The sequence below is a fragment of the Gadus macrocephalus genome, chromosome 1 (genome assembly GCF_031168955.1).
Source record: "Gadus macrocephalus chromosome 1, ASM3116895v1".
NCBI lineage: Eukaryota > Metazoa > Chordata > Actinopteri > Gadiformes > Gadidae > Gadus > Gadus macrocephalus.
The window spans coordinates 17,297,159-17,311,950 of record NC_082382.1 but is presented as its reverse complement, the minus strand read 5'-3'; the positions used below and the strand labels follow the sequence as shown (position 1 = coordinate 17,311,950).

Sequence of the window (14,792 nt, the reverse complement as noted above, 5' to 3'; positions counted from 1 at the left end):
AAACACAAATCGAGGATTAGGCATTTTGCACATGAGCGGAAGGGAGTCAGACTGGAATAGGACCCATCAAAGCGTCACGGATGAAGACCAGAGAATAAATAATGGACAAATCGGCCAGTATTTAAACAGATAAAATATATTGAAAGATACCCTGTGTAGGGCTGAGCCCCCCAAACCACAGGGGAAGGTCCCCCCTTTACTCTTCTTTGGCGACTTGAATGTGTCAGACTGGGGACCCAATGTCTCTCGTCTCTAATTATTGTACATGAAGCATCCCATGGCAATGAAACATCATTGGAATGTTGGATATTTAGTTAGTAGTCTATTTTTTTGGTTTGTGGAGGATCAGAAAACCCAAAATTGGAGAGAGGGCAGGCGTTTCATTAAAGGTCCCATGGCATGCTACTTTATGGATGCTTTAGTATATATATTAGTGGGCCCCTAACATAGTATTTGAAGAAGAAGTACATCTATAACATATAATAAATATTATCAGGGCCAAAAGCTGTGTGTGCCTCCAGACGATAATATGAATCGCAAACGACTGCGTCGGATTCTCCGACGTCTCTGGTTCTTCCACTTCCACATCAATCTGAAGTAGACTGAACCGCACGCTGCCGGCTTCCCGCTGCCGGCTGTCCGCTGCAGGCTGCCTACTGCCGGCTGCCCGCTGCCGGCAGTAGGCAGCCTGCAGCGGGAAAAATTGGCTCCGGCGGGAGACAATCGCGGGAAACAATCCCTTTCTCCTCCATGTCGCAGTCCATGTACTACAGGGAGTCAAAGTTCCTTTCCCCCAATTCCTTCTCAACCATGGCTGAGATAACCCCAACTACAGTCTCGTTGTGGAAATACCCGAGACGCCAAAGAAACAACGTGTTATGCGCAGTGGTATTTCTGGACACATTTTACTAGGAGGGCCAAGGAGGGGCCAGTGTTTAACTAGAGGGGCACAAAAAAAAGGCACACTTTTTTATTTAAAGATTATAAATTATATTTTACTTTAAAATCGAAGAAAAAAAAGAAAATAAATGCAGGGGCCTGCATTCGATTTCGTTGCATAACCATCCCTCCCTACTTAACACGGGCAGATAGCCTACTACTCTTTGCTCAAATGTATTTGTTATCTCAATGGAGCAGCCAAAACGGATGAAATACGTGGTTAACACCACAACATTGTGTAGCCTAGACCTAGCAAGGATACTGACATTTGGACCACTGCTTCTGCTTCGATGAGTTAGCTAAGATATGATTAAGTAACTTAATTTCATCATCAGTGTGAGGAACTACATCAACACGGTTATGTGCGAGAACAAGTCTCTTATGAAATGAAATCGTTTAGCTTAGCTTCGACTCTTGCAACAGGATAAAACTTGGTTCCTATCTCCAAGAGTAGTCACTATCTTCATTTATCTAGCAACAGCAGCACGTTGTTTGGGTGCGGCGCTCTAATTTCCACGTGTAGAATGATGCATCGCATTAGTTCTGTAAAATCATTGAAATCATAATTGTTAAATAAGAACAACTTTCCATTTGTTCACTTTCTTTAATGAAAGATTGCAGTGAAATGACAATAACCAAACATGTCATGAGCAGCTAAAGGTGCTGGTATGTTTACATCTAAATAGTCATTAACTTCCGGTTCCGTTATGTGTAACAACATAGAGGTCCGTAGTGCAATATTCCCTATCTCCCCCTGAGCCTTTAACACTCTAACACAAAGGCTGATTAAAACAACAAAACAGCACCAAACGAATGGTTGGACGCACTATGCGCCACGAGCGGAAGGCCCAACATGAACACAATGCCCACAGAACCCATCAAAGACTACCCCATAGCAAAGTCCTTATGCCAGGCAGGCACACCGGCCCTCCTGGTGGACCGGCGCAAGTCTGTCGCCGGCGGCACATCGGGTGGCGGTGGGAGAGGGGCCATAGGGGCCACAAAGCCCGGCGGTGGCGTACGAAGGACGCCCTGGGCCGGCACCACTGGCACGATAGGGGTGGGCTGCATCCCGCGCCGGGGAGAGCCTGCAGGTGGCAGTGCCGGTGGTGGAGCGGGCCCTGACTCCGTCACAGGCCTCACCGGGCCGCTCACAAGACCAGGCAGCCGCGGCGTTGCACTAAGTGCTGGTACAGCGACACGAGACGCCAGATCGTCATAGATCGATCGAGGCGGGGGCCGGTCGCTGTGGACCGGGTAGAACTTGCGCAGGAATCTTCGGTTCCGATTTGAGATCCTGCCCGACCCGTCAATCTTGATCACGTACTGATCGTGCTGGCGCACCTCAACGACACTGCCCGTCCTGTCCCACTTGTTTGGGTGAGTTCCCGCCTGGTTCTGTACGCGGACAAAGTCCCCCACCTCGAGAGGAGGGAGGCGTTTGGTGTGCTCCGCCCAAGCGTCAGCTGTGCGGATGTGGCGTTTGCGGAGGGCCTCCTCCCTTGCCGTCAGCGTCTCACGCCATGTTACGTGCGGCCTGTACCTCCCGGGTGGAATCGGGATGAAGTCGCGGATGGGCCGGCCGAAGACACACATCGCCGGGGATAGCTTTGTGTCAGGGTCCGGCGTATTACGGTACTGGAGTACCGCCCTCTGCACAGCGTCGGTGTCGAGTTCGCCTTTCGGGCCTGTATTGTCAGTGATGAGCCGCTTCATCGTCTTCACCCCGATCTCTGCGCGGCAGTTGCTGTGGGGGAAGGCCACTGATGAGAGGCGGTGGTGTACGCCCCATCTGTGAAGGAAAGACCTGGTCTCGGCGGAGGTGAACTCTGGCCCCCCGTCCGATGCAAGCTCCTCCGGAGTCCCGTACGTGGCAAAGGCACGGCGTAGGTGGCATATGAGGTTTGCGGCGCCACCCGTCGACCTCGAGACGATTGGCCAATTCGAGTAGCGGTCAACTATCACAAGATAGTGCACACCCCTGTGCATGAAAAAGTCTGAACACACAGCCTGGAAGGGGTAAATGGCCATGACAGGCGGGGTCGGCGGCGCCGCGGGCTGAGAAGGCGCCATCCGGTGGCAGTGTTCACAGTTATTCCGAGTGGCGCAGATGTCAGCTGACATGCCTGGCCAGAACACAGACGACTCCGCGCGGGCGGTCATCATGGAGACGCCTTGGTGGGCAGCGTGCAGGGCGCTCAGCACTTCGCCACGGAGTGAGGGTGGTATGACTACCCTATCCTTGTACAGGACCACCCCATCAGCTGATGTGATATCCTCGCGGTACTGGTGGAAGCCACGAATCGCCGCCGGCATCCCAGCCCTTGACTCGGGGAAGCTGTCTGCCGCCATCTCCTCCAACGTGCGCATATCATCGCTGCTGCTCATGGCCTCCCTGACACGGTCCCATGTCACGGACTGCAGCGATTCAAGCCCCGCAGCGCACCAGGCCAGGTCGCCCTCCTCAACATCATCGGCCACCGGCCCTGCCCACCGTATGAGAGACAGCACATCAGCGTGTGCGCTGGGTGAGAGGTGGGTCACCATGGCGGTATTGTCGTCTGGAAGATCCATGGGCGACGGGCACGGTGTGCCGACCGGCCTGCGCGACATGGCATCTGCAGCCCTGTTCTTCATCCCGGGGACATGAATGATGCGGAAACGATAGCGCAGGGTCTTCTCCTTGAGGTTCCTGAGACGGGGGTTGGGTATGTCGTCGAGTGCTCTGTCGCCAAGGAGTTTGAGTAACGGCTTGTGGTCGACTGCCACAATCAGGTCCCTGCAGCCCAACACGAAGTAGCGCGCTTTGTCCAAGGCGTCAGCGACCGCAAGCGCCTCGCCCTCTACAGGCGCGTATCTGGACTCGGCCGCGTGTGTGAACCTGCTGCCAACCAGGGTCACCTTCCATCCATCAGCGCAGCAGAAGGGCCTGACCGGCGTGCACTGACAGTGCTTCTGGAACAGCCAGAAGCCGACGCCCTCCTTTGACCAGTCAGTTGCGAGGCATGTTGGCTTGGACTTGTCAAAGATGCGGACGCCACGCTCGATCTCCTGGACGATCTCCTCCTTTGATTCGCGGAAAACGTTCTCTAATTCCGGAGACCACTCGAAGCGTACCCCATGCAGTAGGAGTTTCCGGAACGGTTGCATGCGTTCGGCCATACTGAAGGCGTAGGCCACCTGGATGACCAGTCCGAACCAGGACCTGACATCGGTGACGTTGCGCGGTCGTGGGAAGTCTCGGATAGCCTCCAGGTAACGGCTGCATGGCCGTACGTCAGACATGGTGATTGTGAAGCCCGCGAAGTCCACCGAGGGTGCGGCGAAGACAAATTTTTCCGGGTTGAGGATGATTCCGTTCCTGCCACAAACGTCCAGCCATTGTGCCGCCTGGAAGTAACTCTCCTCAACTGTATCAGCCCACAGGAGTGTGTCGTCCACACACTTGGTCTTGTTGCCGATGTCCGCAACCACCTCATCATAGCGCCGTGAGTAACCGTCTCCCGACGCTATGTACCCCTGTGGCGCCGAAAGGTACCGGTAGCGCCCCCATGGCGTGATGAACGTCGTCTTGTGGCGGTCATCTTCATGCAGTGGGACGCTGTGGTAGCCATTCCAGGCGTCGAATACAGTCTTGCATTTCCCACTGGGCACCTGTCTCGCCTGGTGGAAGGGAGATTGCGTGTGGTGGGTCTCACGGAGCGCATGCTTGTTCAGTGCTTGGAAATCGACGGTACGTCGTGGCTTGCCGTTCTTCTTTGCGCAGATCACCATGCGATGACACCACGTCACTGGCGTGCCAATGGGCACTTCTTCCAGCACGCCAAGACGAACGTCCTGGTCAAGGCCCGCCTTCACCTCACCTTGCCAGTGTATGGCGACTGGGATGGGGGTGTGGCAGGCGACCGGCGTTGCATTCTCATTGAGCATGAGACGAAGAGGTGGACCAGACATTCTCGGCAAGGGCTGGTGGGGACATGTATTGAATGTGCTCTGAGCGTATAGTCCAAGTAAGTGTTTCCGTAGAGCTCCCCTGTTAGCCTCCGTGGCCGGCATGGGGAGCGTGGTTGGCTTGGTCGGAGGTTCCGCACGCCGCGGGCAGTCACATGGGTCTGAGGTCGCAAGGTTGACCTCCCCGAGTGTTGGGAACCTGTCTGAGATCATGCCCAGGTCCACACAGGCTGTACGAGACAGGAATATACGGTCTGAGGTGTCAGTCACGTACGCGATCTGGCGCGTCTCCAATCTCCGGGCGTCGCTGCTGTTACCGGCGAACCTGACGACGGCGGCCCCGAGGATCCGTATGCCCTCATTATTCGCGGCCTTCATGGTCATGGATACAGGAATGAGGTCGTCTGTGTTCAGGCCCATCTGTTGGGCGACCTTGACGCCGATCAGGCAGCTCTGGCACCCCGTGTCAGCCATGGCAGGCAGGGTCACAGTGCGGGTGCGTTTCCGGAGGTCGAGGCCCAGTGCTTTGTAATCCTCGTTTTCAATGCTGAGTGTGAGGTGGATGTATGGCTGTGAGTTGGACGGGCGCTTCATCCACTTGTCACACATGTCATCATACAGGTGGTGAGCGAGGGGGAGTGTGCGTACCATGTCGGCGGTGCTGGTGAGTGTGCACAGCTCGCCGAAGGCGGTCGCCTGCTGTTCGTCGCACACCCCATCAGTCTCCTCCGGTGCGGGCCTAGATGACCGGCCACCCAGGCAGGCCTTGTCGAGGTGGTTTTGACGGTTGCATTTCCGGCACGTCTTGCCGTACGCGGGGCACTCGGCGCGCCTGGCACGCCACTGAGGCGTCTTGCCGTGGCCTGCCTCGCCGCAGTAGATGCACGTCCCCTCGGCCTTGACCTTGGATTGCTCCGCTCTGGCGCCCCCTCTGGCGCGGACGTCCTGCTGCTTCCCCCGTCGATATGAGCTGCTGACAGTGTCCGTGCTCTGAGGGTTAAGCAGGCGTGACGCTGAGCGCTTTCCTGACTCTTTGGCTTCGATGTACTCTATTATGTCCTTTAGTGGCATATCCTGATTCTTTTCGCCAAGCAGATCGAGCTGTATTTCTTGGTCTGCTATGCCGCGGGCGATCACATCGCGCAATATTTCCTCTGTGAAGTCGTTGACTTGGTCACACCCCTCCTTAGTGCATGTCATTTCGTATTTACACGTGCCTGCCTGCCCCTTTAAGCGAGCATGAAATGATCGGATGGGCTCTTCGTGTCCCTGTCGCATGTTAGATAGGGCCACTCGAGCTACCATTGTGTTTTCTGCACGGACAGAGAGTGCCCTTATGGCAGAGAGAACGTCCTTTTCATCACTGTCCACTAGGCTTTTGCCTGCATTACGGGTGAGGTCTTTTCTCAGATCCTCCTCACAGCACTCCAGCAGTTGTGTGACAACATCTGATCCAATTAGTTTAGTGCCCCTCTTGTACTCACCCCAGCGGGTTAGGAAGTATGACCAGGTCTCGGCTGTCCCAGCCAATGCTATGGACGGGCGCCTGAGTTTCTCCACTTTGGCGTTTGCGCGCGGTTCCCTGGGGGCTGCAGTGTGTGTGGTCGCGTGTATGTTCAGCATGGCCACCACCACCGCTACTTCCGCATGTGTAGCCACATAGTCACACTCCTCGATAGGGCAAGGCACATCCATCCTTGGTTCCACAGTTTTATAAAAATTATTATTTATTTTTTTCATGCGCTCATATATTCAGGTTCCCGGGCGACGTCACTTGTAAATACACTCGCGGCCCGCTCGTTCGTTTGATCGCATTTTTTCGCGACGTCGGAGGTGTCTGCTTGGCTTCATCCAGGTGTTTGGTTATAAATAAGAACAACTTTCCATTTGTTCACTTTCTTTAATGAAAGATAGCAGTGAAATGACAATAACCAAACATGTCATGAGCAGCTAAAGGTGCTGGTATGTTTACATGTAAATAGTCATTAACTTCCGGTTCCGTTATGTGTAACAACATAGAGGTCCGTAGTGCAATATTCCCTAATTGTTTTATTGGTCAGCACGGGGGGGGGGGGGGCACAGACATGTCTACAGGGGCACTGGCCCCCGTGTAGAACCGCCATTGGTTATGTGCCATAACACCAACAGCAGAACGGTTATCCAAATAACAAAGAAGATAACAAATGTGTGGCTCGCACAGTCATAGCTCATTGTCGGGCCAAATTCTCTGGGCGGGTAAGGCAGAGAAAGGGGAGGTAACTTGGCCCCTTATGACGACATATGGGACCTCATTCCAAATCAGCGCGCCTCAGCTTCCATTTTTTCAAATGCGAGCAGGATACCTAGTGCTTGTTTTACACCAATTACAAGTTTAAGCAACTGAAGGACGATAGGCAGGCTAGGGGAACTCATATTAATGTTAGAAAACCTCATTAAGTGAGATTTTCATGCAATGGGACCTTTAACCTCTTCTTGGTGGACAAGGTCAATCAATTAATCTATCTTTAAAGAAAAGGCCAATCAATGAACCTATCTTTAAAGACAAGCAATTAAATCGATAATCGTTAATTATGTTGTTTCTAAGACGATTGTGATTTCCTAATTTTAGGTTGAGGCCATGGCTGGCCGTAACACTAAAACATGTGGCATTGTTATACATTTGCCACACAATGTTGTAAATAAGCATAGCAGAAATATGGCAAACACGGTCCTTGGTATTTCCATTGGTTGTTTGCTGCCCGTGGGTGTTGAGACGGGCTACAACAGCAGGAATAAAATATCTAACGATTAGAAAGCATAAGGGAGGGTAGGTGAGAGGCACAAGTAACATGACGTACCGAGTGTAGGAAGTGTGATTTTATAGCACCTATGCGCCACCGGACTTCAACGGGACGGTCCTGCGCATTTGTTTTTGAATGGTCGCCACTCGCCAGCAAGACGCACCAAAGAACACGATCTACCAAGATAGATACCAGAGATAACTTGCTGATACGCATGCATGAAGACATTTCCGTGTGTATGGACAGTGCTCGGAGCACAAAGCGAATAACACTCGACTCACTGGGACACATGCAGCCCGGGAGCGCGCTCCTTCGCCCCGAGCATAGAGTTGGCTTCTTCGTTAACGAAACCAAATCTATATTAGGCATACATAACAGCTGGGACCGGATACATCAATTCGAAGACAGACCGAAGCGCACCTCTGTTGGATGCATGGACCCCGCGCGTAAGCATGGCTCTGTCTGAAGCGGGGGGAGTTGGCGGTCGCAGCAGCACAGCACAAAAGCGGGATAGCGCACCATAGCCGCAGGAGAACGGCACCTGCTTCCATGAAGAACAATTGTATTTATACATAATTGTATTTCTGGCTTGCAATTTGGTTGAATATTCTCTGAAATATTCCAACGTGGTAGCCTACCCAATGGATTCCTATAGTTCAACTTTGGCGACATCCCCAAACGAACGTGGATTGCAGCGCTGCAGCCTAGGTTTGGTGTTGTGAATTCGGAACTGAGTGCGGAACGATTGCCTGGTCGTTTTTTTTTGTGTGTGGAATCAATTTGTTTCCCATCAAGGCCAGTATCATCCGTGAACATGCCAGAGCCATTCTCCCCAGCCCAGTTGCTCTACATCGGAATGGAGGTGGCTATCGCAGTCACTTCTGTTGTGGGGAACGTGATGGTGGTGTGGGCGGTGAAAATTAATAGATCGTTGCGAGATACCACGTTTTGTTTTATCGTGTCTCTGGCTCTGGCGGACATCGCGGTGGGCGCCCTCGTTATACCTTTAGCTATAACCATCAGCATCGGACTCCAAACCCACTTTTACAGCTGCTTGCTCGTGGCGTGCACGGTGCTCGTGCTCACCCAAAGTTCAATCCTTGCCCTCCTGGCCATAGCGGTCGACCGCTACCTCAGGGTCAAGATCCCAACCAGGTAAATATCTACGTATACTGTCAGTAGGTCACAACTTTCATTCACCCTAATAATCCTGATAGCCCATGCATTCCGGTATATTAACTACACATAAGTACACCGTTTCTGGATAATAAGGAATTCCCCCCTGATTGTTTGTGAATGGAGGCGGCCAGGTCGTTAAAACAATGTTGGTGCTGAGGCTGACGACTATGACTGCGGTGATGGTTGTGCTTGTGGAGAGGATGGTGTTGGTAAGTCACGGTGACTCTGAGAAGTTGAATGTCCTAGTATGTGTTCCCTGGCACAGATGTTCTCAAGGGTGTCATCTGGCTGTGTGGTAGGGGCACACAGGGGCACCATGTAAGTTACATGGTGATCTGATTCCCTCTACATTGCTGACGGGACAGCACACCAGAGCATGGGTAGATCAAAATAATTTAGTTGGCAGAGAAAATGTCCATCTTTGGTAATGTATTTAGTAAGTCTGCCTCTGCACTAAATATGGTCATTCAATGAGAGCAAAGTGTTTTTATTTTGTATTCAAATATACCGACCGCCGGGGTGAGAGCAGAGCAGGGGAACCAGCTGAGATCTGGGAGTGAGGCAGGTAACAGACGATGGGCATTGTATTTGCATGCTGATATCAATAGTAATTTGCCATTTAAGAATTTATATTGAGGAAATACTTTGGGATCAAATTGTGAGGCTATACATGCTGCAGCATTTGTCTGTTTGGATATCGGAGGATTAAAAAATGTCTTCAATGTAAAATGTGCTAGATTGTCATTTACAACCCATCAATGAATTTACAACCCATCTGCTAATGCTGCCAATCCTTGTTATTCCCTTTTGTTTTGGATAAATGTACTCATGTCAGGGAATGATTATTCACATTTCTTATATTAATAGAATGGTAATCAACCTAGAGTGTGCAATTTCAAGCCATTTAGAATAATATCTGCATATTAACACACACATTGTCTCCCTCCTCTCTCTCACTCACTCACTCTCTCTCGCAAATTAGTACAAAGGTCTTGACGCCTTGTGCAGTGGCGATTCGTCATTCGTCCTGCTTGATAAGATATTGGCATGGATCGTTCACCCCCAGCATGTGTTCCTATGACAACAGTGTGTGTTTACTGGTTTCACAGCGCTCCCATGCAGTGTGCCCAGTCTGGGTCTCCTTGCACCAGTCCCGTGTGGTGCACATCAGTGTCACCAATGTTCCCCCTCTCAGCGGTCCTGTGGCTCATTATCAGAATAATTGTGTTGTGCTACTTCAGAATCAGGGCCTTTCATAAGACTGTAATGTCTAATCATTGTTTTAATCAAGTAGTTATTAGACCATACAGTGGCTTCACCGTGCAGCCCGTGGAGACGCAAAGGCTAGACGGATATGTTAAACCTATAATTACTGAGCATCAGCGATCTGAAAACACATCCTGTTCTTGTTTATTTTCCCTTTGGTTAACCTCAAATTGATTTAGGCGACAGAGGCCAACAGACTACAGACCCTCTGCATCATCCCCTAGCCATCAGCCATCAGCTCTCTCTATATGGGGAAGTGGAGCATTGACATTTTCACCTCGCACAGCCTCTGCCCACAATGAAGGCTGCTGCTCCGCGGTGACCCGGCAAGACGACCTATAAGAACAGGGTTAGGAATGGAAAGGCCAGAGGGCCAACGGGAAACTCTGCTCACCGCTCGGTGCCGCCTGTGTGTTCGCCCCTGCTTGGTTCATTGGCGTGAAGTCGTGGGAGTTGGTGGGCGATGTGCAGACGCTCTGTATCATGGTCTGTAGCATGATCAGAGGCTTGAGGCTGTCAAGGGATCTGAGGTTATCAAGATATTAAGATGTGCTTTAGTTTGAGTTTTGGAGGGAGCATGCAGGGAAGCAATTTTCTCTTCAAGATGAATCTATGAGGAACAATGCCACGTCTGCACTATATCATATCATATCATTATCATATCATGAGATATGGATCAGCATCTTGTCCATTGTGCACATTCCGTATGCAAAGTGGTAATAGTGAGTGGAGAACAATGAACAATTTATCTCATTACCAAACATAATGGGCAAAATCATCTATACATAATTAAAATGCAGATTTATATTTCATGATATGAAAAACGTTGGTTGGTTTTGTAAACGATAAAACGAGTGAAGAACGTGAAGATCATTCAATGTCTCGATAAGGATTTTCCTCGTAGTGGTAATATAAGAAGGATGCCCGGTGCGATGCACGACTGAGCCTTTGCCTTGTCCTGTCATCCATGCAGCTACCGCAGGGTGGTGACCCCTCGGCGGGCCGGCCTGGCTGTGGTCCTCTGCTGGACGGTGGCCTTCATCGTGGGCCTGACGCCCATGCTGGGCTGGAACAACCTCTCGGGCCTCCGGGAGAACGGCTCCATCAGCCCCGACCTGGTCATCACCTGCCAGTTCGAGAACGTCATCAGCATGGACTACATGGTCTACTTCAACTTCTTCGGCTGGGTCCTGCCCCCGCTGCTGCTCATGCTGGTCATCTACGCCGAGATCTTCTACATGATCCACAAGCACCTGAACAAGAAGAAGGGCGCCGGCGGCCACTCGGACCCCCACAAGTACTACGACAAGGAGCTCAACCTCGCCAAGTCGCTGGCCCTGGTGCTCTTCCTCTTCGCCGTCAGCTGGCTGCCGCTCCACATCCTCAACTGCATCACGCTGTTCTGCCCCCACTGCCAGACGCCTATGTTCCTCCTCTACATCGCCATCCTCCTCACGCACGGCAACTCCGCCGTCAACCCCATCGTCTACGCCTTCCGCATCAAGAAGTTCCGCACCGCCTTCCAGAAGATCTGGGAGCAGTACTTCTGCTGCAAGGATGTGTCGGCGCTGGAGATGCAGGCCAGCGAGCGGAAGGAGATGCCGGAGCCAGACCCGAGGCAGGCGGCCGCGCCCCCGCCACCGCTCCTGCTCAAGGACATGCCAAACAACGGTCCCCCGAAACCACAGTCGCCAACCTCCCGACACCCGCTGGAGCTGGGCCCTAAGCAAGCACTGTCCATACTGGAGCAGAACTCTGTGTAAGGTGGCCAGCGGGGATCCCGGTCGGGTGATGATGCGTTACTTGGATGCCCTCTCACGCTGGATGTATTCCCGTGAGGGGAAGGAGTCGGTCCAACCTCCAAAATGCTTGGATGCTAAATAGTCACAGACTACGAGCATGACATTGGCGCCTAGCAGTTTAACAATATATGAATTGTGTATCTACACTCTACACGCGGAATGTGTGTGTTAGTGTGTTTGACGGTACAAAAGAGTGGAAGACAAGGAGGGAGATTGTGATTTGAGCAGGAGTGCAACAACTATGGCAATGAGGGTATACATTAATTTGCAATAATGCACCTCTCTTTGACGATAAGGTGTCCATTTTAGACTTAGACTTTAGGACATTTGTTATCTTTATCTACAAGGTTTTTTCTTCTGTATATAATGTCAACTCGTCCATGTGGCCATTACATAGTGTGCAATGTATATGAATGTTATTGTTCTGTATCCGGATTCAAGATCGTATTACCACAAGATGATGGGATTTGCAACAGGGATTACAACCTATTGTAGTGGTGATAGACAAGATCTGTCTCGCTACACAAACGTGAGTGCTGGTTTGAACTGTCAATGGCTGAAGAAATATGAATGTAACGATCATGTAACTTCTAATACTGTAGCAAAAGACTGTTTCTGTGGCGTGCTGTGAGCATCCTCCTCGCATCCTTCAGGGGCCCCAGAGGCCTTGTGGGCCCCTAACTGGCGGACGGTGAACCACCCTTGGAAGAGCCAACTGGGACAAAGAGATGTGCTGACAACGGGACTTTGGAATCCCTCTTCTATTATTATTATCTGGGGGTTTGAGTCCCACCGTTTACCAGTAGCTGGGTTCAGGTGCAGAGCGGACAACTGTGAGGTATGGACAATGGACATACAATGTTCTCTCAGAGGCTGTGTCTGTGCATACGTTCTGTGTATAGAGGGAGGGATCAAAGCTACGCTTCTGAAAAATTTTGCACTAAATGTTTACAGATGCACCAACGTACAAGCAAAACTGTGCATGTGCAAAACACACGCACAAAGCACTCAAACACATACACATCGACACACACAAACACACACACACACACACACACACATATACATGCACAGTGCGCACATACACATGTTCACAGAAGCACCACCATAATTCAGTGTGAATTGCAAACTGTTATCTGAGGGAGCTTGCAATTTCCTTTCATCCTGAGTAGGACATTTTTCTGGGAAACGAGGCATCCATAGCCTGGATGCTTAGTTTTCTGGTGTACTCATGTTCAAGAATAGTTGACATTGTGACCATCTTTACAACAGTGCTATATCATCAATGTACAGAACGCAAAGCGTGTGTCATCCGACAAAGACATTTACCTTTTATTTTGTACTTTAATGGCAAAAATGCAAAGGATGTAAAGTTTCATTCTGTGGTTTTGAAACTGGTGAGAGCGTCAACACAGATGTTTTCGCAAACTGAGTAACAATCCCTGAGTCCAGTTTTAGCTGTCCTTGACAACTGTGTTGTCAATGCTTTTCTGTGGAGTTACAATGAACAAAGAAGCCCTAATGCTGAGATTATATCGATTTTACATATTGTCAGAAACAAGAATCGTTCATGCAAGTCACACTGTATGTATCTTGACGGGCTCATTAAGTATTAAGGCCGGTTGTCCTGTACATAGCACACTTGAGGGTAAAAGTGAATGAATAAAGATAAAATGAAAAGATTTTTTTCCCTCCAGAGTACCAAGAGTGCTTTACTACTTAATGCATTGCATGTATGTGCCATTTGTTTCTGCCCTTTCCGGGTCAATTGACTTGGTTTCCCTTCCCATGGTGAGGTCTGATATCTTGCTTGGATTGATTCTGTCTTCTAAATAACACACCAGATGCTATTTAAAGGTCTGATGTTCAATAATACGTGACAGTGTGCGAAATCGACCAGTTCGAAATAAAGCGCATTGGCTGGAAGATGTACATAAGCATGCATAATTTGAGCAGCGGAGGTTAAAACTTAACAATGCATGAGGCAAAATGCAACAAGGGATAGCTTCCAGCATCATTTCCATGAAAAGATCTCATGAAAATGTTGTTGTGCAAACTGCGATACAATGCAAATGAACAAACGCAAACTTGCCTTCGCTTTCCTTACAGTGATCAAAGGGACAATTTGATTCCTTTCCAACTGTATTACCATGCATACCCTGGGTGTCGGCTGATAAATGCTATGGTGCAGCTTCATTCAAATCCTCAGACCACAAAGCTTGAGTAAGGCTAAGCAATCCCAACTGTATTGGTGCCTGCACGATGGCCTCAGCAGACCCCTGGAATTCCTATTACTGTTCCTACCTTGGGTCTGGGCAACATAGTGTGTGTTTCTGAGATAAAACTGCTTGTGTCTCCTCTCTGAGGATATACTGTTGAATAATTACAGGACGCCAGTAGTTTCTGGACAAACTGTACTGAGTATAAAGTGCTAACTCCTATTCTCCTCCTCCTCCTCTCTCTCGTTATCTCCGTTTCTTTCTGTGAGTTTGTGTGTGTGTGTGTGTGTGTGTGTGTGTGTGTGTGTGTGTGTGTGTGTGTGTGTTTCTCTCTCTCTCTCTCTCTCTCTCTCTCTCTCTCTCTCTCTCTCTCTCTCTCTCTCTCTCTACTAGGGGACTGGATATCGAATAGCATTGCAATCTTTTTAGTCTCATCTTTCATATGTTGCCACCCTTGAATCAATACCACAGGAAACACACCAGACATATTGTACCTTAATACCATGCAAGGCCACCCAAATGGCCTATTCAAATCAATTATCCTGGTCTGATATCCCAGATGTGTTTACATGCAAAAAGTCAGCATTTCACGTGTGAATGTTATTTTTCTCAAACGGTTGCTTGCCAGTCGACCTCGATTTCCGGGCAAAACAGGG

The 14,792-nt window shown here is 50.2% G+C and overlaps 1 protein-coding gene across 1 annotated transcript; it reads left to right on the top strand.

The window, feature by feature from the left end:
• Positions 1–7,277: 7,277 nt before the first annotated feature.
• Positions 7,278–13,615, top strand: adora1b (adenosine A1 receptor b). The gene is made up of 2 exons (XM_060050664.1): positions 7,278–8,825; positions 11,089–13,615. Exons 1-2 carry the CDS (start codon positions 8,485–8,487, stop codon positions 11,876–11,878), a joined length of 1,131 nt encoding a protein of 376 aa, XP_059906647.1. The 5' UTR covers positions 7,278–8,484; the 3' UTR covers positions 11,879–13,615.
• The last annotated feature ends 1,177 nt before the right edge of the window (positions 13,616–14,792 follow it).